Source organism: Falco peregrinus, chromosome 1 (genome assembly GCF_023634155.1).
Source record: "Falco peregrinus isolate bFalPer1 chromosome 1, bFalPer1.pri, whole genome shotgun sequence".
Classification (NCBI taxonomy): domain Eukaryota; kingdom Metazoa; phylum Chordata; class Aves; order Falconiformes; family Falconidae; genus Falco; species Falco peregrinus.
Window position 1 is genome coordinate 69556411 of NC_073721.1, and position 25630 is coordinate 69582040.

At 38.0% G+C, this 25630-nt stretch overlaps 1 protein-coding gene across 1 annotated transcript in view; it reads right to left on the minus strand.

Moving 5' to 3' along the window:
* Nucleotides 1-25630, minus strand: part of NPAS3 (neuronal PAS domain protein 3) — a 612926-nt gene that overhangs the window by 25625 nt on the left and 561671 nt on the right. The window contains exons 7-8 of the mRNA XM_055793646.1: nt 7109-7302; nt 551-657 (exon numbers count right to left, since the gene is read on the minus strand). Coding sequence (XP_055649621.1) covers nt 551-657; nt 7109-7302 — 301 coding nt within the window. The remainder of the gene's footprint in view (nt 1-550; nt 658-7108; nt 7303-25630) is intronic.

The following is a 25630-nucleotide window of genomic DNA, read 5'->3' on the forward strand; positions in this document are numbered from 1 at the left end:
ATACTACCTGTGTACAAATAACAGGGGCTTAGATGCTATAGGGATGGGGGCCATCTAGATGTTAATACATGGGGTGCTTAAAACACTGGTAGAGCTGTAGCTCAGTTCTGTATTGAAAAAACTGGTGCAATCCCAAATATGCCACAGTTTTTGACTTCCACGTTTGCCACAGTTTTTGACTTCCATGTTATGACTCAGAAATACAAAACAGAGGAGTTCATTTTCTGTGCTAGAGAAGGATTTTCTCACCTAAGCGATACCTTTTTTAAGGAGTAAAATAATGCACAGAACATGTAAGTGAACAGCTCCTGGAAACCCTGGTAATACCAATATATTTTTTTATTTCCACATATGTGAACAAACTTATATGTCTATAAAAAGACTTGAAAATAAATCATACAAAAGCTTGAGTCACCCTCTATGAAACCCTATGACAAAAAAAAAAAAAAGCAGGTACAAGACAGAAGACCCCAGTCATGGAATACAAATAATAGTTCAGGAACAATGAAGTGTTGTACCAGATTATTTTGACAAAAATTGAAGTACTTACAGTCTAAGTGACTATGTCTGATGCCTTCCACATCTTCAGCATGAATGAAGTGGTAACATCTCTTTCCTACAATATCTACAGGGGTCAGATCCATGTAATCACTAATCCTAAAAAAGAAAAAAAAAATACAGCCTATAATTCAAGAAGGAAAAGAATACAAGAATGGTCAAATGACTCAGAAAGTGAAATCTGCTAAAAAGTTTTTCCACCACTATAGTAATTTGAATGGAATATCTGTACAACCAAGACAACTTTAAAGGGAAAAAAATAAAAAAAAGAAATAAAACATTTTTTAAAAAAACCTTGAAATCATTTTATCCATTTAAATAAGGGGAAAGTTAAATTCTAGTGCATATTCTTCCCGTAGCATAACACCAAGACAATATAATTCCATGAAATTGTAAAGCATTAGCAACAGTCTAAAATCCTCATTAAAAGACCAAGATGATTCAAGGTTACATAATAAAGTAAAAACATGTTATGTTTATACCAAATGATTAGAGACACATTGCATTTCAACAGATTGGTCTTCTATTGGGTATATTCATGAAAAAGCTCTTCAACCATTTCTTGGCACCAAGTCCAAACTGATATTTCAAGGGATATAATTTAAATGCTGAGACATACAGATGCCTCAGGGTGTTATCTTTTTTAGTCTAATTCATTTGGGAGCTCAGCTTTCACTCTGGGCCCTTTCAACTGGGACTTTGTTGTTTATTGCACACAGAAACTTTAAAATCTATTCTGCAGACCTTTGTGTATGTGCGTCTGTCTGTGTGTCTGTGTGCTTGTGTCTGTGTGCGTGTGTGAACTTTTATTGTGGAGTGCCAAGATGTCAACGTCCATAAATGCAGTACAGAAAATAGCAAAACAGCTGGAAAATGCCTTGCTCACACAAGCATTTAAAAGTATGTCTGGTTTTCTGGAAAAAAGAATAATTTAGGCTTTGAAATATGCTGCAATGATTGGGATTAAGCCCACTTTGCAATTGTAAGATATAATTGCTATCCATTTAAGGGAGTTGTAAGAAACACCAAACATCTTGATATAACCAGATAGCTGAAACAACTGGAGCATGATCCTGAGGGAGGCCAGTGGGGAGGCTAAACCAGAAACCTAATTGTGTAGATCTGAGGGGTTGCCAGCAGGCAGAGAGGGCAGACACAGCCACTGAGGCACTCACTAGCAGAGCTGTGTCTGCCTGGGTGTCCGAGGCAGGGAGACTAGAAAGTCTAGACTAGAAAGAGTGAAGGAGAATGAAAGCATCAGACAGCACCAAAGTAGCACTGGAGTTTTGTCCCAAATGAAAAAAAACCAAAACAGACAAGAAAAACATCACAGGTAAAGGAGGTGGACTCAGATTTGCTAGTAAAAAACGTCAAATCAATTTAACACAAAATACAGCAGCCTTCTCCCACTTTCATGACACAGTATGTTGAAGGATGTGCACTTTCAAACAACTGCCTAATAGCTATAGCACTTAACCAAATGTAAGATACCTGTCTGGGGATAGCCATCTAATGTTTATCAGAAACTACAGTTGAAAAGCACCTCTCCTGCCTTCTCAGTGAGGACAGAATCACCAGGATAAAGACAAGTCTAGAATGGTGGCAATGGGACTCCTCATCCCTCCTGCTGAGTTCTTCCACTTTGGTTGCACAGCGAATTATGGGCTGGGAAACAAAGGACCTGGGATCTCTGCCCAGTCATAAGAAACCTCACTGTAAGGAAGGGAGTCTGAGATTGAAAGGTTTCTGTCCGCTGGACCGTGCATTATCTTTTTATATTAAACTAAGCGTAAAAACAGTCAATGGAGCAGGAACTAGAACTCAAGTCTCTTCCCCTCTCATGTCTACACTCTCCACACAGGCACATTTGGATGTCTCTTCTCTGGCCAAAGAACCATGTGTTTTCTGTTAGGAGGTGGCTCTGCTTCAAGATCAGGGAGAAATCCCACCCTGCCCAGCCTAGCAGAAAGGGGCAATCTCCAGGCAGGCCACTGCCCTGTGATGTACCCAGGCTGCGAGTGCTACAGTTCGCAGGGTTGACATGGAAGATGATAATTCTGCTTCATCCTCCGGTGCATTGGACTCAGCTGTATTTGGTTTCTCTGCAGCAGCATGTTTGTGTAAAGTCTTCACAAATAAAAATGAACACAGTAAAGCAACTGTGGAAGCAGATTCACAGTCTCTTGATTTTAAGGTTGTGCCAGGGGAGGTTTAGATTGGATATTAGGAAAAAGTTCTTCACTGAAAGGTTTGTCAAGCATTGGAACAGGCTGCCCAGGGAAGTGGTTGAGTCACCATCCCTGGAGGTACTTATAAAACCTGTAGATGTGGCACTTAAGCATGTGGTTTAGTGGTGATCTTGGCAGTATTAGGTTTATGGTTGGATTTGATCTTAAATATCTTTTCCAACCTAAATAATTCTATGATTCTATAATATTAAGAAAAAGCTGTTTCAAACAGACATATGAAGGACACAGGATTTTTTCTTTTTTTTTTTTTTTATGAAAAAAGTGGAAGAAGAAACAGAAAGAATATGCAGATGTAAGTGATGATCACTAGCAAGCAATGACACCAAAACCAGAAGCAAAAGAAATTATATCAAATAAGGACACTCATGCTTCTATCAATGGTACCAAAGATGGAAAATAAATAATTTGCATGGAGAAAAGAAAGAAATGTTATAGTGTATCTTAGAGTACTAGTTAGGAGACAGATCTTGTGGCCTCTGAGGCCTTCGACAAAATTATGTTTGAGCAGATCTGTGGTTCCACTGACTTACAGGACTGCTAACATGACTGAAATTTAGAGGTTGGTATACGGTACAGCGCTTCGCTGAATTAGGACCAAATTGTGCACACATTTTTAGGCCTGAGGCTCTCTACACAAGACTGTTTCTACATGTCTGAAGAAACTATTGGCAGCCACGGTCATGGCCAACAGGCCAACCCTCTTCCATTTGGAAACCACCATATTCACCGGGTTATTTCCTTTTAGGCATATATTAGCAGATATGGCTATGGCAGTCCACATTAAACTGAGCTATGGGCTCTCTCCAGATGGTCTCCAATCACTAACAGTTGACACTGAAAATACACAGAATGATGCTGTACTCTAGCAGAAGTCTCTTTATTTTGCTTTTATTTATCACTGTCTAAGATGATTTGTCCTCTGCAGGTGCTTTTGCCACTCCATTGACTAATAAAAGATTAGAATATTTTTGCCTAGATGGTGAAGCTCAGATGACATGAACCCCACATTTAGAAAACAGACATGGATTAACAAACCACAATTTAGGCAACAAAATTTTACATCCCCATTTAACATTCTCTGAATGAAATATTGTTAGAAATAGCCGGTGTTGTAGCTAACGGATCTTGTGTCAAAGGGAAGCTAACTGTTGACTAGTTTGTGCACCGAGCCCAGGATTCTGCAGATCTCTTCATTCAGAGGAAAGTAACAAGATGCGCCCAAAGACTTGAGTAATGTCACTCCTGCTCCCTGCTGTTGCAAGCAGGCAACGACTTGGAAAACTAGGAGTACTATTGATCTCACCCCTGCTGATCCAATGGTCCACTGTGAGCATTCATTTCAGTTAAGTAGCATGGCTTCTGCTCCATACTCCCCGCAGCTGCCAGTAACTCCCCATTGCTCCATAAATAGTGCTTACAGCTTCCTCAGCGTGGATCCATTTTTCTCTGGTTTCATCAATGTTGTGCTTGCTTTACTGTGGCACCACAAAGAATTTCCCGTCTGCCCGCAAGTGCCAGGAGTCAAGCCCATATATTCAGGATGGGATACTTATCTCCTTTTCTATAGTCCCAGAAGAGAGATTGCAACTTCCCTGACTCGTAGAATGGCCTTGGCAAATGCCCAGATAATTAATCTGACAGCTCCAATCAGCTATTCAGTTAATTCCTTCCCTTCTTCTGTCCTCTCCATTCTTCCAGCTTTTACAGTCATATTCTATTTTGTACCTGCTATGAAATCCAAGTCCTGTCAATCTTACTACAATTTCTATCAGTGAAAATCCTGCTGCCTCAGTGAGCTAACATTCACCTCCCAGCCCAGCAGAAGTGTTTCTACTATTTGAAATTCCTTTTATAAACTATTTTTAACACTGAAACAGGGGCTAAAAATGGAACTATTGCACCATAAATTCAAGTACCATCATATGCATTCAACCCTAGCATATGAGAGAAAATACATCACAAACAAGGAAAAGTTGCTTTATAACGTTGCCTTTACCTTCATGAATGAAAACCATTAGTAAGCTCAACACTTTGTGTAAGTCAGCTGGTTTACCATAGTTTACCATGTGTTATCAGCTCTTTCTATGTGGTTACCAATCAGCACTCCACATCTGATGGATTTTACATTTTTCATTGATGCCTTTCTCAGGCATTTGAAGGTTTTATTGCTACATGAATGTAAAGGGAAGGTGTGAGAAAAATGTTTAATTAAAAAAAAAACATATACAACTTAGGGCTCATAAAAATGCCAAACTGGTGGCAGAGAAAGTATATGTCTTTCTAGCATGGCCCACAAATTCATATCATACTTGACCTGATGGAGTATATTTTTCACATCCGTTTGACTCCTGTCTTTTTGATTGAGGTTGCCAACAAAGGTGACAGTAAGTGCAGGTGATTTGGTTAAAAGGAAATTTGTTCATTAAGAACTGGACAGATACCAGCAACTCATTTCACAGCGGCCATTGAAAAGCCCTACAGTGGCAGCAGACTTCCATTGCTACCTAGGTAGGTCAGAGTCAAGTCAAAGACTAAGGCAAACGGTTTCTTCTAGATCCTTCTGCTAATCCCCAGAGCTCTTTCACCAGCTGCCTGATGGTGCAGAATCTAGACGCTTAATGGGTAGCGTCACCGCCAAAAGCTCAGCCCAAACTTTAATACTGTTACTGGCTTTCTCTGCGACCTTGCTCAAGCCACTTTCTACAGCGCAGTTTTTCCAGGCCTAAAAATGAGAATAATATATTCTCTTTTAGATACTGCTTTGGAAGTTTAGATGAAGTGTTCTCTCTAATAGCCAAGTAATATTATTAATAATACTATTGTGGCAGTTCAGCAACATGACAGCGAAGATAACCTTATAACTGAAATCCAAGATTATTTAAAAATATTTAAGGCTCTGATTCAACAAAGCATTTATCTCTTTGTATAAAAGTTTATATTGTTGTGTTATCCTGATCATAGGTATTCTATTATGACTGAGAAATCATGATTGCTCATATCAGAGCCTCCGCTCTTAACTTCCAATATGCTACAGCTGCTGTCACATGAAAAGCTTGCATTATTCATCTTGTTTGTTCCACTTTTTGATGATATGTCCCCTTGACAAAATTTGGTTTTGGCTGCATTGCCTTCTCACTTCCTTTCCAAACTTTCCCACATACCTCAGACTTCTGTCAATGGACCCAAACTTCTTTGTTACTTATATCTTCCTTAGATCTTCACTCTGCTCTAAATACCTGTTCCTTAATTTTATGTGTATTTTTCACGGCTCTGAGGACACCAATAAGCCTTAATGGTCTTGATCAGCCCCCCTGGGTCTTTCTGCACCCTGCCCATGGCCCAGGACCCCATGTCAGCCCCCGGGGCCATCAGCCCCTGCCCCAGCAGTGCTGGTGCCACAGCAGGGCCCGTGTCCAGCTCCCCACAGCCCTGCCCCGCCATAGGCCCTGCCGAGCCAGGCCTGTCCCCACGGCTGTGCCCAGTGCCGGGGGCTGGGGCTGCCCCCGTGCCCCTCGCTGCCCTGCTCCGGGCTGGGGCACTGGGACGGGCCCTGGCTGCCAGGCCTTGCCTTGACAGACCCTCGTGGGTGGGCAGCTCCTGATGCCAGGGACACCCAGCCCCCAGGGAGCAGACAGCTGAATTTAAACCCTATCTTCCACCTTCCTAGATCACTTGTCGCTATCACATGGAACACAGCCCCCCCCTCAACCAACTCCTCATCACCTGTTCCCATTTCACTGCTGTCTTTCCCAGTATGCCCTTAACCAATTTTATTCTACAGTTTTCCCACCTCTTACTGCAACAGATCCCACCTCTCTAGCTTACTATCTAGGCCATCTGTGCTTCTGTTCCATTAAACACTGAGCACGATGTGCTGTAATCTGCAAATTAGTTAAAAAATGGAAAACTTTAAAACTTCAGACAGAAAAACTTGTGGAGGGGAGGACTAGGGAGCATAAGGACAGCCATACAGGTCAGACCAGCGTCTGTCTAGTCCCACATCTTGCCTCTGAGAGGGACAATGAGATATTGCAAGCAGGGAAAGCTTAGCGGAGTCTTTCCTGGTCCATCCTCCCCTATCCCAGCAAGATGTCCTGCAAATTACAGTTTTTAATTTACCTTTATTCTCTGAGAATGTAATGGAAATGAAGGTGATGATGATGATGACAGTGACGTCTATGCTCTCATACAACACCAGGATGACGTTGCAGGAGTCACAAATGTCAAAAGTTTTTGCCAAGCCCACGGAACAAAGAATACATACAGCTAAAACAAAGAAAAAAAGGAGCTAAAAGCTGTACCTATTTTCACAGTAAATGATATTGAGGTCCATATTCACACGAGTGACAAACATGTGGCAGTCAATCCTGACTTCATTAATTGTAGGAGGTGGCAAAGCATGAGCAACGACAACAAGTCCCATGATTTGGCTTGGTACTGTCCGTCCGTGGGACAGTGACACTCTCAGACGTAACCGGCCTGTTATATGAATCACCTGAAAAATAAAAACAATAAAAGAAACCCCAGTGAATTCTGGATGCAACTATGACATCAGTTTCTTGTAAAGGATAGCATTACTATTTCCTTACAAACCACTTAAAACAACCAAAAATTGTACTAAGTAACTGCCAGTATTAGTGTTAAGCTTATTAATATTGGCTATCAACATGTCCTATATGTCCTCATGGCAAAAAAGAAGAAAGAACATAACAGGCAAATGGTTCACATTCATCAAACAAAAACCTCAGAACTCCTGAGGTATTGATTTTTTTTTGGTGGTTGTAACAGAAAGAAAGAAAGAAGAAAAAGAAAACAAACTAGAAATTCAATAGAAAAGAAAGTGGGATAAAACTGAAATAACGAAGGTAGAAATTAATGAAATATTTGATAACATTTGGAGACAAAAAGATCAGCAGTTTAAAAAGTTTTCCAGAACGAATTTAATTGAATTGCTAGTCACCTCCACCATGGAGACACCGCTCAGAGCTTTAGATTACTTCTTTGTGGTTGGCAATTCCAGAAGCAACAGCCTAGAAGTGATCAATGAGCCCAGCTGCAGGATGGTCTTCTTGCATCCAAAGCAAGCTTCTTAAGAGCTGGTAGACATGCAATGCTTTTGCCTAGTACACCATGTATGTGTAGAGATCTCTGGGGGCAGATCTTTCCCTATTCACAAGATAATGCCAGAAGATGCCCAGGAGATCCAGTTGTACCCCTGGAGAGTGCAATTCTAAGAATACTGCCTGAAATGGAGTAAGTTAAAACTCTGGAAAAAGAACAATCCACTGCTTCCAGTTTCACTCCTTCAGGAGTTCTGTGGATAAATAAAGGGGTTGGTTTTTTTCAGTAAAAGAATACACATACATCACTGATGCCAGATATCAACTGAAAATGGAAAATGCAGTTCCTGTACTCATGGATAAGAGAGCCATAAGAACTGGGAATTGCAGGCTTTCCCAGATTTTCACCCTCGGAGCGTGTTTGTTACAACACCAACATGAAGGGGAGGCTCAGAGGAGATGGGGGCCCCCTTCACTGTGATCCCAGACTCACTACCTAGAGGTCAACAGAGATGTTGCTCGGTACCAGGTGCACTGGAGAAGGTGACAGAGATGGGATGTAGTTACAGGTCCACTGATACTCATCTCACAAAGACAGCAGCCAAACTGTGCTTCTGATCTGAGATTGATTGTTAACAGAAAGCAAGAGAGAAGAGAATCTTTCGTTAATAAGACTTCAAATCACAGTGCATCCAAATTCAGATCTAATTCATGCTAGCAGATCTATGATCTAAATCTTGAAGTTTGCTTCTTTTTTTAACCTAATTATTAAAATCTCTCCTTTCTCTGCTATTTTACATTTTGACTCTAGCCAGTGAATCTGAATGAGGAAAGTGATTAGCTGCTGTGTTTGTCCATTTCAGCTGAAGGTTTCTGACCACCCACATTTGAAGTGATTATTGCCTAAACTCACACTTAATGCACCTTCCAAGGGCAAACTATTCTATGAATATTTGAAAAAGTTCCTAAAGGCAAGGATGCAAAAACACCATTTCAAACATACTTTATTTTTTTTTCTCAAGACCTCATTAACTAATGAAGAAATAGCTAAAAGAAATAGGATTAACTTCACAGGAGGGGCAGTAATAGTATATTTTGCTCCTTCTAGCTAGGCTTGCATATACATCTGCTTTTTATCATTATCTGTCTCTTTTTATCATGCAGTTTCAGCTTACTGCAAAAATTCAAATCTGTAAATGCTTGGAAAAATGCTGATAGATAACTAGTAATAATGTGAAAAATAATCTTATACTGAACGTGCTATGCAAAAGTATTGTTTTTCTGTTGTTTTTTCATAAGAGTCCTTATGCTAATATGTTTGAAGTTGGCACTGTCACTTGAGGAAATTTTTAAGATATATCATACTTAAAATCCATTTATCTCTTCATTGTATTTTTTTGAAACCTCCGTGTCATTTGCAGCTAAATATCAACATGATTTGTTTTTGAACAACTCTCTATTCAGTCAGCACATCGTTTTTTTCTGGTTCCTCATCTGAAATACACCTCGGATGCTGTATTACCCCAATAGACCATTCCAAACCTGCCAGACCCACCATATATTAACATTGTTGAATTTCAAGAGAGTTTTCTTCCAGATTCAAATTATCTAGCTTGTTCCTAGCTCTATCATGGATCAAAACATGTTCTAAATCCCCATGTGAATTCAAATTTTAGGGGTCAGCACTCAATTGCATTCTGATTCTGTACACTGGGAAATGTACAGCAAACTGTTCATCAGTTCCAGCGCCTGTGTGCCTCTAAAGAAACAGTATTTCCATGCCTGAAATCCCTTTCTGTGACAACATTAGTCAAACACACCAAGTGGGAAATCTAATTGGTAGTAAAAAACAATTCTAGCTGTCATGACCTTGTCTACATTGTGAATATTGCCACTTCTAACACTGGTTCATTTGAACTGGGATTAGGGGTGATAGGAATTATAGGGTCAATTATCTCTGGTAGCTAAAATTAATCTCTTTATAATTCAATCCCACAGCACTAGTCTATCATAACCTAAAGCAGTATTATGACTTTAATGAAGCTAAATTGCAAGAATAAATTGTTTTATGAAGGACAATACTTGGATGCAGAGGTAAATATCTACTAAAAATTTGCTAGGAATATTCTGAAAATCAAAAGTAAATGCAGCTCTTCTGTGCAGTTTTCTTTATAAATGCTTTCTTCTGAAAAGTATGCCACAGTCCATATCCATCTTTAAAGTGTAATTGTCTTCTTTCTAATAACACTATATGAATAGACTTGCACATTTAGATGTCACAGCAAGAGAAGACAGTGATACTGTGTTCTGCAGGTTATAAAAAAGGTGGGTGAATGCTACACGCCTAATCACAGGGATTGTCTGAAACTTTTTATATCAAGAGCTGTACAGATTTCCCCAGCATTTCTCCATCTACCTCCTAAATAAGATTAGTAGTAAGACTCCTTTTTTACCTGAATGGGAGCTGGACTTAGTTAACAGTATGGAGACTTTATTGCTTACAAACTGTTTATTGGCAGGTGTTATAACTTGCATGATGATTTAATCCTATAGAAGCAGAGGGAAATCTTATGGTCAAAATAAACCTTGTGGCCTGATCTAGACCAGGATTTGACATAGGTCATTCTGACTCATGTTATTGCTTGTGGTGTAACCTAGCTATATAATAGTTATACTTGGATAAACAGATGGATGAACCAAAAAGCATTCTGTAACAATAAATCTTTTAACACTGTTAAATGAAAATAAGACATATGTAAAGGTGTCATGCTGAAGCAAAGCAAATACTATTAAAATCTTCTGTACTGTTTAATTGCTTTGTTAAAAAAATTCTAAATCAACTTTGCCTGGCATTGGAGAAAAAAAAATCATTATTTGGCTTTTATTTTTAGCTGATTAGAAAAGGGATTTGCAAAATATTTTAAGTACATGTAAACACAGTTTATGAGTGTGGGAGTGTTAACAAGCCACATTGCTTGGGCAAATATATATTTCTTTTCCCTGCCATATGCTCTCTTTAGTCATCTGTTAGCGGTAAGCGCTTAGATGTGCTCTACTGATGTCTACTCATTATAAACAAGCACATCACAAAGACCTTGATAAAACCTTCCCTCTGTCAATAGTTATGGAAAGGAAAGCCCAGCAATTGAAAAACACATCTGGAACCTGCTCATCATCCTTTAAAGCTAAATCTCACCTCTGGAGATGGAAATATTTTCTTTGTCAAAAGACATCTTTAAATATTACATCCATTTTTTCACATACATGTGATGTCAGAGTAAGGACATGCATTACCAGAGGCTATAAAAACCTGCAAGCATGAAAAATCTGTGAATTTCACCTTTCAGATGTCTCTGTGTTCTTCAAAACTTAAACTTCCATTAGAAAGAAATTTCTAAACTATTTCTTTTGTTCTCTGTGTAAATCAGTATGCCAATTTATTATGGAACTGAAACTGCAGCACTGGCAGAAGCGCTCCCTCCACCTCATTTCTCTTAATGAGATATTAAATTTGAAGCCTTAAAATTATTGCTTAGACCCAAATTTTGAGAAGACTGTCACATATGAAAACATCCTAATTTAGTTTATGTGCCTAGATATTTATTTAGCTGTCTTACAAACAACTCATACATGGATTTATACAGAAGCAAATGTGATTCACAAAGATACATATATATATATATATGCATGTATGTAAGTTTTGGTCTCCCAAAGATGTTATCTTATACTTCCAAAATCAACACCTAAATCTTTAAAACACAATTAATTTGAACTGCTAAAATCGGCTGAAGAAATATTTTACAAACTATAGCCATGTTCTTACATTTTTCTTTTGAAATGCTGTGTTCCTCTTCACTCACAGATGCATGGACAGACACCTCAAAACCTGCTGGTAACACTAGTGAGACAAATGTTTTAACACTCCACAAGATAAAGGGTTCCTGTATGGTTTCAGGTAATTTCTAAGCTAAGACTGAACATTTGGAAACAGGCTTTTCTCTGGACTTCTCAAAGAAACAGAGTCCAGTCACATCTGGAATTCACACAGTGGTATTTTAAATGTTTTCCTTTTCTGACATCAAAATATATCCATGCCCATCAGACTAAACTTCAGTGCAGGTTTATTTATTTATCACAGTTCTCTTCTTTCCTCCCTGTACCCCACTGTAGTTACTACAACATTTGTATTTGTTTACGTTTTCTCATGGTCAGAAGCCATTTATTTCTGGGGTTCCACAGCCCCATCCTCATTGTGACCAAAGCCTACTCTCCCCATCTTTGGGAAAGCTTTGGGAAAACACATCACTTGCCTGTATTTACCATGCAGCAACAGCTGGGATCAGAGAGGTCCAGTAAGGCCTTTATGTTTGCAGTTCCAGTAATACTCACATATCCCATTCTCAGACTTACTGCATTTCTATAAACACTGCTGTATTCCTAACAGGAGGTCCCACAGAGCATGACATTTTGGTGTTGAAAAGGACTGAGCTGCTACAGCTGCAATAAGTTGGATCATCCCACATATGCAGCACGTTTGATGTGTCCCGCATGAATCCAACTTGCTGTACACACACAGATCAATTCTTCATCATGTGTACAGTTAGCTTCACACAGAGAAGACACATTGGACTTGCAGCATGAGCCATGTAAAGTAGTTTGCACATTCTCAGTGGCCACTCTTTGGGGATTCCTGCATGTCTGGAAACCTGATCAATCACCCCTCAGATAAAGAAGTTGTGAAAGGTAAAGTTTGTGGAGGTATGTTCTTGCTACATCAATGTTAGATTTACGATTTCTTTTCATCTACAAAATAACCATAATATAATCTTGTCCCTTGTTAACATTGCTCATCTCCAGCTTCATAAGTATCATCTACCTTTTCTCTTGGACAGCATAACAGAATAATGTATCTACTTACTACTCAAACTAATTACTGAGAAGTAACTATTCTCAACTCTGATTTGATTCAGAAATTTGTTGCTTCGATTTTAGATGCTGAAAAAGGGCTTGCATGTTGAAAAATGTTTGTTTTTTCTGACTACAGTAGCTCGTCTAGTAAAAGACATTGCTTCTACAAACATACCTTGTCCTATTATATCAAGTCTGCACCAGAACAAAGGAAAATAGTTGTTAGTGCAGCTGTCAGTGAACTATTCTGAACCATGGTGGATAAAAAAAAAAAGAGACTAGGCAGTAACCTATGACCCCTGAGAAATAGCTTTGTAAGTAAAATGTAGTCCGTCTTAATTCAGTTTTGCACTGAATGCTACCTGAAACACTGTTAAGAGTTGTGGTCTTGAGTACCCATTCAAAGAATATGAGTTTGATTTCAAGGAAGGCCAACATTATTCCTAACACATACATAGTTTCAAGGTCAATAGCCTCTTTTCCATCTACAAGTACATTTCAAATCCCCTCAAATACACCTGCAAAAGACAGTCTGAAAATGGAAATGGTATTTACATTTAAACAGCATTATTTGGTTTCAGGACATATTTTATTGCTAAAAAGTCAATACTAGTTTTTGGAGACACTCTAGGCTTTTTCCATCTTTCCTCTGATATCACTCTCTCCAAATAATAAGATTCAAAAGCCATTTTGCTGCTTAAAACAGTCAGAGGAAGAATTTAGGCTAATCCTAAGGGGTTTAAAAAAAGTATGCTTATGAGACCTCAAACTCATTGGGTGCTTAAAGACAAGCATCACATGAGAAACACCCTGGCTTGGCAGGCTCAGTTCATAGCTCTTGCTCAATCCCTAAAATGACCTGACTAGAGTATTATTTATTGCATACAAGGAATGTTGAGACCAGCAGCAAGCACAATAGCCACAGTCACTTTCATTCAAGTACACCACAGGGAACAGCTACTCTTCTGTGTAAAAGTTAGCGTTTTGAGCATTCACGCAAAAAGCTGCTTGCCTCAACCTCAGGGCGCACAACCTCTTATCTCCCACTTGCCTCTCACTAGATAATAAACTAAAGGGAAAGAAATGGGGACAGCTTTCTAACTCTCCAAAAGGCTGAAGACAAAACAAGAACCTGATATTAAGCACGTTATATCTATCATATGCAGCTCCCTGATTTGGACTTGGCTAGGTTAAGGCTTTCTAAAGAACATACTACAACTTCTATATGGGAGTAAAGGAAGACTGTTGTATGATAAACAATTCCTAAAGCTGCCATTTAAACCAAAAAACATTGTCAAGATTGTACAATAGTTTGTTTTTAAAGAGTTATCAAATCATAATAGGCTGGGAATGAACAGCAGACCAGAGATTGCTCAAGAATAATTAACAAAAATATATTTGCTATCAACATTTTTAGATCCTTTAGATTAATGTTATTAGACACTCAACTTGTGGCTGATTTTTCATTCTGTTAAAAAACAGCATTCCCATGTTATTATTTGGGGTAACAGATTAGCAGTTATTGTTTAGTATGGCATAACATAGTGTCCTGCACTGTATATGGACACATATATATCTTTATCACCATGATGGCTTCCACGTCAGAATTTTGAGGTCCAGTTCTGCACTGGCATTCATTGCAGTAGTAAGCGTTGCATAATCAAAATTCAAAACCATATCTGTATTGTAAAATATATTATCATGCTTTCCTTTTCTGTGTTGTGATTTTTTATTAATTGCCATGGATTAGCAAGCTGGTTTTCTCTAAACAAAAGACGCTGTAGACCTGACATCTCTGAAATCAGCCTAGTAATATAAGCTCAAGAAATATTGTGTTCAGTTATTATATATTATAATTTTTCATTTATTTTGCTTTATGCAACTGCAAAGGTTTCTATTTTCATAACCAGCCCCTACAAGAGCAGCTCCAAACATTCTACTATTAAATAGTAGCCTTTAAATATATGCAGTGTTAGTAATTCAACATGCCAGGTTTTATTTTAATACTTTTGAACCCCTTTCCTTTTTAAGATGTCTTATTAACAACTCAATCTATCAACACCACATTATTTTTTTATAATCCAAAACTTACAAGCATTTGAAGAAGATCAACATTAAAAAAATGGAAAAAGAAGAAACTAAATGAAATCACCACACTGCAACCTGAAAAAGTAGCCATAAAAATTGGGTTTATAACAGAATTCTTTTTGAAGTAATTGGCACAAAGACTGTTCTAGTGCAGATTGCTGCAAGAGCGCTCTTGGCAAGAACATCATAAGCACTAGCAAAACTTTAATATGCTCAAACAGTCAAATACAAACTGACACCAGGAACCCATGTGTGGCAACAAACAGGAAAAAATAAAGTATCTCAGTTTAATACAAACCTACATACAAAGGGATCAATTTTTACAATTCGTGGTTTAGCATACAATACAGCTGTCCTCAGAGTGAATATAGAGTAGCTATACATAAGAAATTAGAATTATCAATTCGGGGGAATTTCTCAAGAGTCCTTCTGATATGTAATACAGCAAATATAATGACTAAGAAACCAGACATCAATGCATTAAATGAGATCAGGTTGAGATCTATTTAGAAGAGACAGGTTTAAGCTGGAAAAAGAATCTCTTTGATATGACCTCCAGAGCAGACCATTTGCAGAAGGATTCAAGATGAGCAGATTTACCCTTGCATATCTGCTTGCTTCACAGCTGCTTTAATATATAAACTCTAAAATATCTAATATTGAGTTATTGCAGAATTAAGTCTATATAGTAAAAAAGATTAAGAACCTGGGATTTTCTTATACTTCTAGCAAATGTTATAATGGATTTTGTATGTTGAATTTGGAGGAATAAATGAAACATAGTTAATTTAAAATCTAGCTAATGTAACTAACTTATTTCTAAATGATCTCTTATAGAATCTGGCTACTTCTGGTCTAAGCTAGGAATCCGGAATGCCTCAGAATTTTTGGTAGTCTGCATCCCTGACTTACGGCCAATACTCATTTAACCCTGAAACTCAAAAGATAGCTCCACTTTAACAGATTTTCTACTGCAAATCCCTTGGTGTTCAAATGTGTTGCCTTTTTTTCCCCTCATGGAATGTTTGAAGTCCCCTTTAAAAATAATGCCTTGAGGATATTTTTTCCTTAATACTATTTAAAGAAAGTTGAAAGCATTTAGCTATTGAAACGTGCAGGGTTCTAGTAGAGGAATTGTCATCCTTGCCCATGAGAAAACTCTCTTGGAGCTCACTATTCCAGAATTCCAGTGCTCCCTCCGGTAGTAAAAATTAAAACTGAAAAAGGACTTCTGTTGCATCAGTTCAAATGTAGTTTTATCAGAATATTGGGTGGAGGTGGAAGCTGGCTACTTCATTCTGCAACAGCAAGGAAAAGATTTTTAAAAAAAGTTTGCCTGAATCCTGTATGTAAGGGCAACCAAATCTTGTTGCACTAAAGACAACCAATAATAAGTATTCTTCAGAAGTAGTGTCTTTATTTCTATCTTTGGAAGGAGAAATAAGGGGTTTTAATAAAGGTTTTGGGGGGGAGGGATTTTTTCCCCCTACTGTTTTATTTGATGTAGTTCTTAGCAGTCATCAATTACCTTAGGTGATTCTCTGCACAGTGAGCAAGAACTAGATAAAACAAAATATCTGACATTAATGCATTTTCTACACAGAGAGAAAAACATAGCAAATGCTGTTGTCTGTAAAGACAGAAATGGATTCCCCAAGTTAGCCTTGATTAAGACAGTAATGTTTATGTTCTACTCAAGCTCTTCACCTGGGGTTGCAACCCCAGAATTCATTCTGATGGTAGTCAAGAAAATTCATATTCACTTTTCCTTGTTTTGTGGCTAAATGGGTAGAAAGAGCTGAGGTTTTATCATACTAAAGCAGGGACATGCTATGAAAAAGGCCGAGAACTACTTTTAAAGTGTCATTGATACCAAGGTTCCTCTGCTTGTGCTAATGGTGTCTGGTACAGGCTTTTACACAGAAAAGCAACCATTTTGTTTATTTTAATGCTTTCATGGTTTCCCCCAACATGGTCCAATTTCTGCTGGCCGTGCACACACACACACAAATTGTACTGAAAGATCCTGGACAACAGAATGTGTGAACTTTCCTGCAGAACTCCACACCTGTGACAAAAGCAAAGGTGGAGATGGGCAAAAAAGATTAATTTCCCATCATTATTCATATGCTTTCATCTTCTTCCCATCAATGACACTTAAATGATATCTAAACTAAAAAATTTCAGTTTGGAAGGAGAAAACACAGCAAAGTATGTGAGCTGATTTTATGAAAAATGTAACTGGAAATTTCAGAAAAGCTGCTGCAGGTGGCTAGTAATGCCTCCACATCCAGATGGCGAAAAGGAATGATCATAGGATGGGAGGCAAGAGTCTTCTGGTACGTCTGCCAATATCTGGTCTCATTAGTTATCTCAGTGCTATTTTTGAGCAGTTTTAAACAGGTCTCACGTGGTCCTGACAAAGTAACTGTCGTTCAGACTACAAGCCCCAAGCCCAAAAGTGGCTTTACAGAGATTCTGGCTGTAGAAGAAGCCTAGGGCACACCATGACTGCCCTTCCAAAGGAGCAATGGAGTGTCCTTAAGAGCAGCTGTAGCAGGTCAAACCAAAGGCCTGTCTAGATCAGCATCCTCAATGTGTCACTCAGGCCCATGAAGGGAGAGTGTCAGACTAGGCAAGCACCTAACGGCATTTCCCTTGTGTATTCTCCCAGCACCTCCTGAGGCACAGAGATGTTATTTGGAAAGCTTTTGGCATTCATAGTGCTCTGTGGCAATGAGTTTCACTATTGAACCCTGGAATCGGTAAGTGCCTCCTTTTGCTTGTTCTGAATTTGCCATTTACTACTTTAATTTTGTTTCCCACCCTGCATATTGAAAGACAGCAGAAAATTATACCCCATTGACCTTCTTTATACACTAAGGTTTTCAATCTTATGCCTTCACAGTAATTTTTTTTCCAAGTTGAATCTCCTAGGTATATTTTAGCTGTTCCACAACACTGATCAATGTTGTCACTCGTCAACGATCCTCAGTCTGAGATGAGCTTGGATAACAGGTGCACGAGTATTCAAGATAAAGGAAAAACATTGATTTATACAGTGGTATAATGACATATTCTGTTTAATTTTTAATCTGTTTCCTAACAATTTCTTAGCACTGTTTGCCTTCTGACCACTACTGAGCACTAAGCTGTTCCTTTCATAAACCTCCCATTACAACTCCAAGGTACCTCCTCTGAGCAGCAACAGCTGGTTCAGAGGTCTTCATTGAATATAAACAGCCAGGATTGTTTTTCCCAGGTGTATTACTTTACATTTACCTGAACTGAATTTTATCTGCTATTTTATCGCCCCTTCACACAGAATCATGAAGTTCTGGTGCTACTGTTCACATTAGGCCTACATTTTTACAACCCAATAAGCATGGTAACTTTCCTGTTCACCTTGGTTTCCATTTAATTGATGAATATGTTAAGAGCCAAAGGCCCCAGGAACAGCAATCTCTGTGATAAAGCAGCATTGACCACTTAAATTCAGAGAACTGGTTTTTTTTTTTTTTTTTTTTTTAATGCACTTACTTATCCATGAGAGGGTCCTGCTCCTCCACTGCCAGCTTAATTTCTTTCAGACTTTTGGTCAGGGATGGTGCCAGTTCCCATGCTGTAAATGCAGCTGCTTTGTATCAAATGGACATCCCCTGTAGAAATGCTCACCTGAGAAAGCCTTGCAAAAGTCTTAGACTTTTCCTTGACGTACTGTAATTACTCAGATGTCTACAAATTCCGTATTTTTTGAGTCCCAGAAGTGTTCTAGGTTATGAGCTCCCTTGTGCTAAGACACAAGGAAGGCATTGCCTACTGTAAATTAAGCACATGTGAAATGAAATGAAATAACACTGATAAATTAATAGAAACATACAAACTATGTGTTTAGTGGCAGTAATAGCAATAGGTCATAAATTTCTGGATCTCAGGCTCGAGTTCCTTTCCATAGACACATGACCTGTAAGTCTCTAGTACCATCCTAAACCTCACCTGAGACTTTTGAAGAATGTAAAACCATAAAGACATATTTTCAATTTAATCAAATTTGCCCAGAAATACTCAGTAATGAGACTTGTTTCATGTCAAATCACACTGATTTTACAAAACATTTGTAACACAAAATTGAGTTAATTTTGTGGAGAGGAGGGTTTTTGTGGATACTTCAAGAAACTGCACTGTCATTATTAGCTGAAGTCCACCCAAACAAGGTGTGTGATTTCCCTTTGAAGAAAAAACTTTTATTCCACTTGGAGATGGATGGTCTTTGCAAAGCTCTGACCTTCTCCTTGACAGCTACAAATGGACTACTATTTATGATTTGTTTCTATAATCAACTTAATGTAGCAAGCTAGATTATAGATAGCAATTTATTTGTAAAAATCATAATAAACCAGCATTGTTTTAAATGCCAGATGTGGATAAACGAGGAGCAAGAACTGATGAGACAGGTTTCGTGTTCTTGAATCTACACTAAAGAATTAAGGCAGCCTCTTGCTTTATCTGCATTGGAATCAATTTAGTAATTTTTAATTCACTGATTTTCTGATGTTTGCTTAACATTTATTAATTGATTGTCGTACTCATGCAATTAATTCAAAAGTTGGCAAGTTTAACATGGAGAGATTAATTTTCTTTTGCTAACCCACCACCTAGAATATGATTTTTTTTGAAAAACAAGTTACCAAGAAATTACCTCCACATCAATCATATTTTATAAACGAGATACAGTAGGGGAGTTGCATGCCATCTGTCAATCCACATTTTCCCACCCATTCCTTATATTTGACTAAGTTTTTCTATGTAATTTAATAAAATAACAAGAAAAACATTAGGGCAGATCCATCTTTCACCTACTGCAGTCCTAACAAAAAATGTTTGGACACCTAGGACCTCTGCAAGACTGGGAATTTCTCATTTAAGAGTATGATGCAGCTCAGGTCATATTGAAATAAATGGTACACCTGCCCCATCATCCAGTGGTCACAGGATCTGCACTTTCACAACCACCTTCAGGTTGCTCAGCTGTCAAGTGTTTCTCATCTGGAATGAGAGCCATTCATTTGCCCTTCATGGCACACTCATTTACAATTGCTGAAATGTTTATTCAGAAGGGGTGTAGAGATAATGAGCAAGGTTTCTTTGCTCTTGGTTACCAGGGGCTATTCACAAGACTTCAGACTTCCTCACTGTGTTCCTCTTTGCAGCACAAAACAGCAGAGTGCAAGAGAAAAAACAGTGTTCCCAACTCTAATTATTTTATTATGACTTTCACCATATTTGGCGTTTAACTGAAAGACTCAGTTTTTGTGGTTTTTTTCCTCTGTCACTCAGGCTGCTGCTGTAAACTGGTCAAACAGACAAAATAGACTTTTATAGAGAAAGGCAGGGAATATGCCTCAGACAATGAGGTTTTTTTTTGTGGACTTTATAAGGCTAGAATGGACCCAAGCATTTTGATCTCAAAATCAGGACTTAATATCTCTCACAGACAATACAGAGGTTCAGATAAATCTGCAGTTAGGTACAATAGACACAGAGAATGAATTCAGCACTCAATGCAGACTGTGAGATACATGAGTGTGCAAGTGGTGATGCATGGAAGTGCTGCAAGGTTTGTAGGAACCCAACCCAGACTTTTTTTTTTTTTTTTTTTTTCCCCACACACAAAATAAAACATGGCCTTCTCTCACCTGTAAACTTGGGAAAACTCTGCAGAAGAAAACTTACATCTTTTCAGCATTTGCATTAAAAACTGAAGTTAGCGCTTCATGTAACAACTATGGATAGAACATACACGTATATTCATATGTGCTTTAATCACATGAGCAGCCACTGATTTAGTGAGAATAGATCCATGATCTATTTGCAGAATGAGTCTAAATGACCTTGGCATCCACTGATAAGATTGTGAGGAATGTATACAGTATTTAAGAAATCAGCATCAGTGGGTTCCTGTAGAATGTAATAGAAATCCACAAAACTATTGTGAAAAGCCTCAGAACAGTATCTTTTTTATGGGTTTTAACACCATCCTATGGAAATCTTTAGCAAGCAAATACATTCTCTGTTAAAATCTATGGGATTGTTAAAGATAGCTGGAGAAAAGTTTTCACATAATTCTTGTTGACTTAGTAGAACTTTTCAGTAAAGAAAGGGAAACAGGCTAGGAAGATATGTAAATTTTGGAGACATATATATTTTGACCTGGGGAGTCATTAGTAGCCCACTGTACATCGATCTACACCCCTATGAAATCTACTGATGCCTGGTATTGCTCAGACCATTTAAAACAGCTCAGGGTTTGGCTTATTATCTGTTTTAAGTCACTTCTATTAGAATTTCTCCTGTTTTGTCATCCACTTATACTGAGCACCTTCCTTAAATCTCAGGTGAAATCCACAGGAGACTACATTGAAACGTGCTTCAAATAATTGACTGTCTGGTTTAGCTGCTAAATTTAAAGCAAGCCAGGGCTATGGAACTGTATATTTTGCTGGATATATTTTCTGGCTTTGTGGGGTATTGGCTGCATGATCTGATAAAAACTGAGGCTAAATGAACTCTACAATTTGTATTCCTACAGCCACAAGTTTATTGGCTTGTGTGTTTTTTTCTTTTTTTTTTTTCCCTTGGCTCTGTCTGTAAGGTTCATTACTTACAGTTACTGCAGAATCAATTTGAAATGGCCAAAATCAGTGATGGAATTTATAGCACAATAAACGTACTGCCATACAAGTGCTGTTACACATGAAAGGGCCTCGGAATATTCTTTTCAGCAATCCTTCTACATAGCAGAGTGTTCTGTTTTTATCAATTTAACGGAATCATCACAGGTATATTCTGAGAGGTGTAATCCTGACAGCTACACAACAGATTTTCTCTGAGGCAGATATTTTTACAGGAAAACAATATTATTGATAAAATCTTAGCATATCAGAACACGGAAAAGAAAATGAACACATCTTTTTCATTCTCCACATCAGGCATTTGCAGTTCCATGGCACAAAATAAAGAAAACCAAACCATGAACCAGAAAGAGTTTATGAAGAAAGCATTCTCACACTCCTTGAGATATATATTAATTAGTTATCAGTTTAGCACTGTGAAACCTAGAGTAAGAGCACATGGTGGGCACTATGGTGTGTGGAAAATGCGGAGGGCACTTGAAGCGAAAACATAAAGTATTGCATTAGTAGTTGCCTGTTTATAAAGTTTATAAGAATTTACATATCTACTTAGTATATTTTTCTTTCCAAGTATCTCTATTACAGACATCTCGTATTTTATACCATTTTGAAGGACAGAAAGTTTTAACTGTAGCACAATGCATTGTGAAAAAAATACAGAAAAGACAGATGGCACGCTGTCCTCCCCAAAACTCAATTTCATAATATGCATGTGATTGCTAATAGGCAGGCACTAAAAAACAATTTTCCTTGATGAAGAGCTGATAAATTGTCAACATAAACTTTGTTTGTGGTTCCTCCAGTGATCTAAAGCTCTTCTGTGATCTTTGTACCATCAAAGTCTGCATCTTACAACCATATCAAAATTTATGAATGCATGTGACTATAAAGTGGCTCAAAACAACCCATAATGCATGTTTGTGTATTGTGAATCAGCTCCTTGCTTCCTCAGTAAAAACTATGCCCAGTGCCCCTTTCCTAACCCTGGGTACACGACGCTGGGAGAGCCATACTGGGTTCAGTGATGCCCTGTGAACTAATTAAAACAGGGCTTTACATTTAGGTACCTCTTAAACACAGTGCTAGGTCTAGTGGCGGACTGACCTAACTGACACAGTCTTTGTAAGAATACAACAACATGAAGGATCAGAAGAACTGAAATCAGTTTATTAGTTAGGAAAAAACCATACATTTCTGAGCACTTGAGCAAGCAGAAATGAATGAAAAAGCTAATAAGGTAATGATTTTCAAGAAAAGAAATGTTTATCTAATATTTCAGAGAAAAAAAACATGCCTGGACCTTCCAAAATATGTCAAAAGTAAAAGGGCTCATTGAGTTCACATAAAATATAACTAGGCATTCAGTTCATGTCTGCAGAAATTACTGGGGAAAATGCTGAAACTATTTGTACGTAGATTGAGACCTATTTACACTGAAAACATAGAGTTCATTTCAGATTTAAACATTTCACTGTAACTGGCAACTACTAAATTTGTTTTTTTAAATGCTTATAATGATTAAATATTTGCATGCCTGTAAGAATTCATATCTTGATTCTGAGAATAACAGAAGCAGTAACTCAACAGCAGATGAGCTGTGACTGCTCTGTTATAGACATATTTGCCTGGAACAAAATAACATGATGATCCAACCACATATTTAATTGCAAGTTTCTTAAGTTTGATTGTGAAAAGATTATGAAACATTTTGATAAGGTACTACTTGTTGTACAGAGGAAACACTACTTGCAAGCATGTGACCAGTTCTGTAAAGTGAAACCATGGGATGAATCCATATTTCCTGAACTTTCTTTTAATTAGAGCACGACTGTCAAATTTAAAGGCACCAGACTTGCATCCTATTGCTATAATTGTTTGCAGTGTATATTACTCTTCATACGTCCCCTGAATTTAAAAACAAACAAACAAACAAACCAACCAACCAGTAGACCAAGAATAGATCTCAAATTTTGGAAATATTGCCAAACATAGGCAGATCCACTTGTTTCCAAGTATATTTGGATAGAGTCACTGATGTGCTATATTGTTTGGTTTAGGATGGAAAAATATACAAAGACTAGAATTATAACTGAATATGTCTGTACAAAAGAAAGCGGAATGGGAGCTTCTAATATTTTATCACAAAGAGAAGTAGAAAACATTGTTTACTACTGATGAAACAGACCTTGGCTGTGTCCTTTTAATGGCAAGCAACTCACACAGCAATGTGCACCAGAAGTTCAGCAAGAATAAAATACCTACCCATAAAAAGTGCAATAAACCTCCTAACCCTCTTCAGGGTAACCTCTTCAGAGCTCAGGCCTTTTTATGCAATCTGTGTGGATTACCCGTAAAGGCTCCAATATGAAGTTTGTAAGAAAATTACTACTTCTTGTAATACACGTTTGTTTGGGGTTTTTTGTATGAATTTTAAGTAACAGAGAAAATTAAGCTAATTGTGCTCTCCCGAGCTGATTCTCAAATACTGATCATTTTTCTTTAAGCAAGCACAAAATTCTTGGTTCTGAGAAGGGACAGCCAAAAAATATAGCAGTAACAATTAAAATTTCTTATTTCATACTGGTTATAGATGCATTAAGGTATATAAGCTCCAGGGTCAGTATAAGCCTTGCTCAGCTTTCTTTAAAAGCATTGGGAGTAATAAAGACTTCCATTTTATCTTCAGTGAAATAATACTGCTGAAATATCACCTCATTTTTGATGTCAGCAGTGATTTCTTTTTACCTCCATGATGTCAAATGGGAATTATTATTATTAGAACAACGGCTTCCTAATGATGTTGTAAAAAGGAGAAACCGAAACTCTTCCCACCAAGCATTTATATTCTGCCTTCTCCACAGGGTAAAGCAGATGGGCTCAACCAAGCACCATTCTTCAGCTAGTATCAGTGCATCAAACAGACAAATCAAGAGGCATGCTTAAACATTTAGAAACAGAAGCATAATGGCTTATTTGGTTATATAGCAAAGTATATGCACTCTGGACGCTAGAGAAAAAGGACTTTTATACTATAGGAAGTCTTTCTGAGAAACATGGCCTGAAACACTCAGGATCTATTTTCTGTTCTAGAAGGTAAAACCATAAAATCAGTGTCCAGGTTGCTATCTAGAAGTCATTGTGCCAGTTTAAAGTCAACAGCTACAGGGAATGAAAACCTCACGTGATGGTCCTTGTTTGACTGCTGGCTTCATGTATGGCATACTGGTGGTGGACACACCACTGAAATGCTCCGTGCCTTTGGTCCGTTCCATCAAACGAGCAGGTACAGAGGAACCTTGCTTTGTATGACAGCAAATCATACTAAAAAATTGGCTTTGGAGTAAATGATGGGCCTTGAACTTTATGCAACTTTATGAATTTATGCAAATTCATGTACAAAACCAGTGAAGAGCAGCTATGAAGTGGTACTATCTGAGTGAATGGGATATTTTGATTTGCTAATACTTTGGAACCAATAAAAAGACCTTCAGTGCTTAAATGCTTCCCTACTATTTTTTACACGTGCTTATTACATGTGTCACTTAACTAGCTGATAAACTAGTCTTTAGGAGGTCTTTAGGGTGGAGAAATCTATGGTGGATATGAAAAAGATTAATCAAATTGGAAAAAAAAGTCTTTCTACAAAGTTTGTTTTGAAATAAGAAAGCAAAGTTTGCAAAGAGCCAAGCCAGCTGCCAGCCAAGGAGCTAGATGCCACGAGGCCTGCTCCTCTCCCACAGCAAGGTAGGAGGAACAGCAGCCTCAAGGAGCTCCCCTGGGCTAAATCCAAGGGGCAGGAACATTTGTTTTTCTGCTGGTACATTGCTTCTTTGTCTTTCTGAGGAAAAGGATTTTGGAGTAGCTCTTGTTCAGCCAGTGGCAGCACAGCTGAGAGCAAGAGTTCATCTTTTTCTGAGTTTTCTGTGAAGATTCTGCTGAACTTCACACTATCTGACCCGAGTACATTTTTATTTGGCATCTCATTTCGCCTATTCAAGGCAACCATCAAAACAAAGGAAATACCAGCCTGAGAAAATGAAGTGTGATGTGCTGGAACACAGAGATCATTTGACAA